Source organism: Gracilinanus agilis, unplaced genomic scaffold, assembly GCF_016433145.1.
Source record: "Gracilinanus agilis isolate LMUSP501 unplaced genomic scaffold, AgileGrace unplaced_scaffold60067, whole genome shotgun sequence".
Classification (NCBI taxonomy): Eukaryota; Metazoa; Chordata; class Mammalia; order Didelphimorphia; family Didelphidae; genus Gracilinanus; species Gracilinanus agilis.
In genome coordinates this window covers 1-6983 of record NW_025395465.1, presented here as the reverse complement: position 1 = coordinate 6983, position 6983 = coordinate 1, and the positions used below count along the sequence as shown (strand labels likewise).

The 6983-nt window shown below is 55.7% G+C and overlaps 1 protein-coding gene across 1 annotated transcript; it reads left to right on the top strand.

The window, feature by feature from the left end:
* Positions 1 to 2334: 2334 nt before the first annotated feature.
* LOC123256515 (phosphatidylinositol 3-kinase regulatory subunit beta-like) lies at positions 2335 to 6582 on the top strand (the record flags this gene model as incomplete). The annotated part of the gene is made up of 9 exons (XM_044685114.1): positions 2335 to 2427; positions 2982 to 3041; positions 3277 to 3408; positions 3609 to 3837; positions 4585 to 4670; positions 4974 to 5079; positions 5390 to 5488; positions 5705 to 5885; positions 6457 to 6582. Coding segments are annotated over 9 exons (1112 nt in total), but the record flags the coding sequence as incomplete, so codon positions are not given.
* Positions 6583 to 6983: the final 401 nt, after the last annotated feature.

Below are 6983 nucleotides of genomic sequence, written 5' to 3'. Positions count from 1 at the left end.
TCTGACATTCTCTGTTCTAAGCTCCCTCCCAGCTCTGACATTCTCTGCTCTAAGGGCCCCCCTAATTCAAACATTCTCTGCCCTAAAGGTCCCCCGAGATCTGATAGCCCGAGTCCTAAGGGACCCCCCAGCTCTAGTTATTCATATTCTCTTGTTTCCTTCCATCTCTAAATCCGATGGTCCTTTTATTAAGTGCATCAGAGATGTGCCAGAATTAGAGAATCTTGGAATGGACCTCAAAGACCATCTAGTTCAGCTCATACCTTAAAAAAGACCGACACCCTCCCCTCCCCCCCCCCCCCACTCAACCTACCCAGCTCTCTAGAGAGCCATCTAAACTCTGCTTGAAGACCCGGAGTGAGGGGGATCCCTTCCCTCCAGAGAAGGCCTGTTCCACTCGGTGACAGCTCTAGTTGTTAGGAAATGTTTCCTGACATGGAGCAGGTTGCTGTCCTCACAATTTGTGCCCCTTGATGGCTCCTTGTTCCCTATCAGCCTAAAAATAATTGAAAAAACTGGGGGATTGTCGCCTGGAAAAAAGAATACAGAGAAGAGGAGATATATGACGGCCGTCTTCAAGTATTTGAAGGTCTGTCATTGGAGGAGGAACTAGATTTGTACAGTTTGCCCCCAGAAGCCATGGTTGAAAGCTGCAGAGACCAGATATTGGGGACGACTTTTGTAAGCAGAAGGGCTCTTCCATTGTGGAATAGGCTTCTTGGAGGGGTGGTGGATGCCTCCTCCTTGGTGGTCTTCCACAGAGGCAAGGAATTTTTCAGTGCTTCTGTGTACCAAGCTCTGACAGTATAAAGAAAGGCAAAAAAGATGGGCCTTGTCCTCCAGGAGCTCCCAGACCAATGGGGGAGATAACAAGGCCAATAATGGTGTATACAACAGGTAGAGGATAGGAAGGTCATCTTGGCCAGGAAGGCCTCCTGCACAACCCAGACTCGGAGCCCAGACTGGTTGCAAGGCAGGAAAACCGAAGAGGTAAAAGGGAGGATGCAGAGCCTTCCTGGCATGCCCAGGGGCTGACAGGGCCAAGTCATCTCATCCCACCCCCTCATTTCACACATGAGGAGCCCGAGTCCCCAAGAAGCTGACTTGCCCACAGTCATCCATCCCCAAAGTTCCAAATAGGGTCCCTTTTTCTTTTTTCTTTCCCCAAGAAGAATGAGATATTTTTTATTAAACTCTTGCTAAAAATCCAGCTAAATTCCATCTACATTGTTACCTCATCAACCACTTTTAGGAATCCTGTCAGAGGGGGCAGCTGGGTGGCTCAGTGGCTTGACAGCCAGAATAATAAAATTAATCAGTGTGTGCTAACTGGTGAAAAATACAAGATTTCAGAACGTGCAGGCCTTGCTTCTATTCCTGTCCCTCTCTTAAAAGCCCAGAAATCTGGGGGGGGGGAAGGCAAAGGTCTCTTCTTCTGGAGCTTCTTTAGGGATGTGGGCAATTTTGCCAGCCCTGGGCAAACCTGTGAAAAGCATCTGGCTTGGTCCAGAGGATGGAGAGGGGTTATAGGTGGGAGACGTGGATGTTACCATCTGAAATCTAATTGAGTGTCATGATGAGAAACAAATTTAGTGAGAGCTTTTAGGAGACAGGGACCAAAAATCAAGAGGAGGATTATTATTTTGTTTTATTTTAAAATCTTTTCTATGTTTCCATGATTCATTTTCTTTCCCTTCCAAGAGGAGGATTATTGTTAACAAAGGGATTAGGAAGGGGCCTAAAATGGAAAGTAGTTAGGAGCTTCACGAGGATCCCAGTCCCAAAGATTGTTCTCTCCATCAAAGGGGCATCCACGTGAGCTATTTGGAGAGCATATTTTCTCTCTCTCCCCCCCTTTTTTTTTTTTTTAACCCTTAATTTTTATCTTAGAATCTGTATATCAGTTCTAAGGTAAGAGAGCAGTAAAGGGTAGGCAATGGGGGTTAAGTGACTTGCCCAGGGTCACACAGCTGGGAAGTGTCTGAGGCCACATTTGAACCTAGGACTTCCGTCTCTAGGCCTGGCTCTTTATCCACTGTGCCTCCTCACTGCCCTGAGGACTTATTTCCATTAAGCTTTAAGGCGTCCACTGTTTTCTCAGGCTTTTCTTGAATCTTACTCTTGGTCTAGGAACTGACCCGGGTGCTCACCCTTGCTCTTGGTGCTGGGGTTTCTGCCCTGGCTGGGTGTTCTAGCATCCCGACCCCCCGCCATCAGAGAGCTGAGGGCCTGCATTCTCTGGGTGCTGCCTCCAGCCTGGTCTCTGGCTCAGCCCCCAGAACTTCAGGGCAGCCACTTCCTAGCAGTAAAGTTCATCTCTTCTCTTGCCAGCAGGTGCCCTGCTCCCCGACCTGCCTGAGCAGTTTGTGCCTCCCGAGGTGGCACCACCCATCCTTCAGAAGTTGGTGGAAGCCATTGAACGAAAAGGTAAGGGTGGTTTGGGCCCAGGAGACCCCTCGACTCCCCTCTAGGCCTCAGGCAGAGGCTCCTCCCCAGGCCCTCCTTCCTTGGAAGTGGGGAGGGAAGAGAATAAGTGTTTATAGAGCATGTCCTGGGTGCCAGGCACTGTGCTAATCCCTTTATAGAGATTATTTCGCTTGATCCCGGGAGGTAAGTGTTTTTATTATCCCATTTTATAAATGAGGAAACTGAGGCAGACAGAGACTGTCTCCAAGGTCCCACAGCTCCTGAGTGTCTGAAGTGGGATTTGAACTCCTGACTCCAGGCTCAGCCCTGTTCCTGGAATGTCCAGATCTGTCCGAGCTCCAGCCGCGGCGCCTCTCCTCCCCTTGGTCTTGCTTCTCCCTCTAAGAAGCAGCGCCTTCTCCTCTCTCTGATTTCTTTGGTGCTCGTCCCCATCGCGTCCAGCTCGCCCGCCCTCAGAAAGCCGTCCGCAGTTCTTTCTGATGCCCCCGCCTGACCGCTGGTGAGAAGCTCCCTGGATTTGTTTGTTTGACGTTACTCGGGCCTTCCTTCTGCAGGGCTGGACAGCGACACGCTCTACAGACCGTCTGCTTCTGAGCCGCGGCCCCCGAGGATCGGTGAGGACTGCCTTTCCTCGGGGTCCCCCTCCCTCTCTCCTCCTCCAGAGCTTGGGGTCCCAGGGCCTGGGGGGGGGCCTGTGCCCCCAGGGCTGGGTCCTGAGCTCCAGAAGACCAGGGTTCTGGCTCATGGTATGGTGGGGGCTCGAGCTCAGGCGCTGAGCTGGGAGGGGGGGTCCCCCTTGGCCCCTGGCGCAGGAAGCAACCATCCCCCCTCTTCCTGACCCCTTGACAGACTGGACTCTGAGTGATGTAGATCAGTGGGACGTGACCACCCTTTCCGAGGCCCTGAAGGGCTACCTCCAAGCACTGCCCAGGCCCCTTGTGCCCCCTGGAGCCCATGGGGATATCCTCCATGCCTTACAGGGTAAGTCCCCCACCATCGTCCCAGCAGTCATGGGGAGCAGATCTGGCTCTGTTAGCCTCCGAGCCTGGGTCCCCAGGGGGTGAGAGGGATGACCTCGGGCCAGCCTAGCTGTGGTGCCCATGGCTGTGGGGTTGGTTTGAGGAAGGGTCTGGGAGGCTGAGCAGGCCCCGGGGATTTACACCCTGTCCGTCCCTACTCAGAGACGGCCAGCCCGGCCGCAGCGGCGGCAACAGCGGGGTGGAGAAGACAGCAGCTGCAGGCGGCGCTCGAGCCCCCCGTGGTTCCCCTTCACAATGCCCTGACTCTGCGCTTCCTGCTCCAGCACCTGGGGAGAGTGGCCCAGCGGGCCCGGGCCCAGGGCAGCGGACTGGGCCCCAGGGCCCTCGGGGAGATCTTTGGACCTCTCCTGCTTAGGCTGCCAGCCACTGGGTAAGTACGTAAGGACCAAAGAGCATGGGATGGCCAGATGAAGGAAGGGATAGAAGGACAGATGGAGAGAGAGGAAAGGAGGGAGGGAGAGAGAAGGAGGAAGGGAGGAAGCAAGGAATGAGGGAGAGAAGGAAGGGAGGGAGAAAGGAATAAAGGGAGGAAGGGAAGGGAGAGAGGAAGGAAGGGAGGAAAGGAGGAAGGGAAGGGAGAGAGGGGGAAGGAAGGAAGAAAAGGGAGAAAGGAAGGAGGAAGGACGGATGATGGACAGAGGGAGGGAGGGCAGGAGATGAGCAGGGAGCCACAGGAAGGACACGTGTTTGCTTATCACTGGTGCCTGGTCCAGCCTCAGCTCGGAGGCTGCACAGTGCCTGTTCCTCTCTTCCACATTCCCCTTGCCTTCATCTCTATTTGCCCAGCTTCCCACTTGATCTATGTGATGGGCCATGAGGGAGTCCTGATGGATAGAGCTGGCTGTCGAGTGCCCCAGACAACCCTGTAGGCCTTAGGTCTCAGGGAAGGTGCTGGAGGGGCTTCTCCTTCTCTGGGAGCTCCCTGTACCGATTAAAGGTCCCCTTCCTGTGCCCACGTAACCAGATGCAGGTGTGCAGAGATGCGAGTGCCAGGCTGCTCAGAGACCCTGTGCCTGTGCATAGAAGCAGGGGAACCCCCCCACCCCATGTCTCGGGGCCTTGGGAGTGCTCTGGCAGCTGGCATCTTATTCCTGACCTTGCTCCTCCTGCCCCCCAGGACTGAGCAGAGCCCCGACTTCTCGGCCTTGTTCTTGGAAATGCTGCTGCAGGACCAGGAGGAGGAGCAGGAGCCGCCCCCTCCAGGTAAGGCCTCAGAGCCCCACTTGTGGTCGGTCCCTGGGCCCCTTCCTCATGCCTGCCAAGAGCATTCGCCTCTGCCGCTCTTCTTCCAGCGGTCTGCCTCCGAAGAGCAGCCTGGGGTGGCGGGTGGAGCGCTGAGTGTGGGAGACCCAGTCACCTCCTGCCTCCTAACACACAGAGCCGTGTCACCCCTCTGGGCCTCCGTTTTCTTCTCTGTCCGATTAGGGCCCTTCCCTCCCGGCTCTGATGCGGGAGAGCCCCAAGGGCCCGCCATCCCAGTCTGACCTTAGGCTGCTTTGATTCCAGCCCTACCCCCAAAACCTCCCAAACCCAAGGTCCAGGCTGGCAGCCTGTCTAATGGGAGCAACGCCCCTCTCCAGGAAGCCGAGTGGTATTGGGGTGACATTTCCAGGTAATGGGGAAGCTGCCAACTGTGGGAAAGGGTGGGGGATGAGAGGAACTTGGGGGGGCCTCAGTTTCCCCCTCTGTGTAATGGGCGTGGGGTGGGAGTCCGTCTGTGGAGATGGTGTAGGCCATCAAAAGGACTTTTCGATCCGGAGCTAGAAGAGAGCACTTGGGTGGTGGTGAATGGGGCTGGAGCCGGGATGAGGCCAATTCTGCAGGCTGAGGGGTGCTAGAGGCCCAGAAGGGGGACTTTGTGGGCATCTGGCCGGGGCCTGGTCCCTCTGGCCCAAGATCTGACCCCCTCCCCGCTCCTGCAGGGAGGAGGTGAATGAGAAACTTCGCGACACTCCAGATGGCACCTTCCTAGTCCGGGATGCATCTAGCAAGATCCAGGGCGAATACACCCTGACCCTCAGGTAGCAGGGCCCGAGGGAGCGTGAGTCCTGGAGCTGTCCGTTTCCCTGCCTGTGCATGGGGGAACACCCCCGTGACATTTTGGGATGAGGGGTTCGAGGGGGCTGGGCCGGAGGGGTGAAAGAGGACCTCAGACCCCGAAGCGATGAGGCCTCATCCAGCTCTCAGGACGGGGTCAGGGGTCCATGGACGCCCTGACCCCGGCCCACCCCGTGCAGGAAGGGCGGCAACAACAAGCTGATCAAAGTCTTCCACCGAGACGGGCAGTACGGCTTCTCGGAACCCCTGACCTTCGGCTCCGTGGTGGAGCTCATCACCCACTACAGACACGAGTCGCTGGCCCAGTACAATGCCAAGCTGGACACCCGGCTGCTCTATCCCGTGTCCAAGCATCAGCAGGTGCCGGGGGCGGATGGATGGGGTCCTGCCTGGGAGGGGAGAGTATCGTAGCATCTGGAGCCTGTTCTCCAGAATGTCCTCTCGCTCTGTCCATTTGTGCTCTCTCCCACCCCTGCACCCTTGTCCTGGCTGTGCCCCCGTGCCTGGAAGACACTCTGTCCTCCATCCTGTCTAGTTTTGGACAGCAGAATAAAAGCCCCCTAAAGGCAGGCTTTCTCTCTCCCCCCATAGCGCCTGGAACCTACGGGCTACTTAATGAATGCTTTTGGGATTGGATTGAAATGATAGAAAGAGCCCTTCCCAGGAGTCATGAGGCCTGGGTTCTTGGTCCTGGCTTTGCCTCTGATTCCTTGTGCGACTTGGGGCAGGGCCTCATTTTCTCCTTCAATCAAATGAGATCCTGTAAAGAAAGAATGATGTGAATCTTAAATTGCTAACTGAATGCTAACTGCAGTAACCCTGCTAGCTTGGGTACCATTAGAGCCGCCTTAGGGCCTTCTCAGAGTGGTGGGGCCTGGGCTGGGCCTGCTCTGGAGGGCCCCCAAGCTCCATGTCTGTCTCCTGCCCTCAGGACCAGGTGGTGAAGGAGGACAGTGTGGAGGCAGTTGGAGAACAGCTGAAAGTTTACCATCAGCAGTATCAGGATAAGAGCCGAGAATACGACCTGCTCTACGAGGAATATACACGCACTTCCCAGGTAGCCCAGGTCCCCCCCACCGCCCCCAAGAGCCTGACCCTGGAAGTGTTACATGGGAGCGTGGGGCCGGCATCCCATGCCCAGAGCCCCCCAGAGTAGTACTAGAAAGTCTGGTGGCGTGGGGGAGTCCCAAAACCTGAATATTAGTCCCAGCTCTGCCAGACTTACTATGGGATTTCATGTGGATTCCTTCTTTTGAGGGTGTTCCTAGTCTCTAATCATAAGGAGACTGAAGTTGATAACTTCTAAGAGCCCTCCCAGGCCTGACATCCCCTGTGCTAAGATTCCTTCTAGCTCCAATATCCTTTGTCCTTAGGGCCCTCCCAGGCCTGACATCCTGGGATCTAAGGGCCTTCCCAGGCCTGACATCCTGGGATCTAAGGCCCTCCCAGGCCTGACAT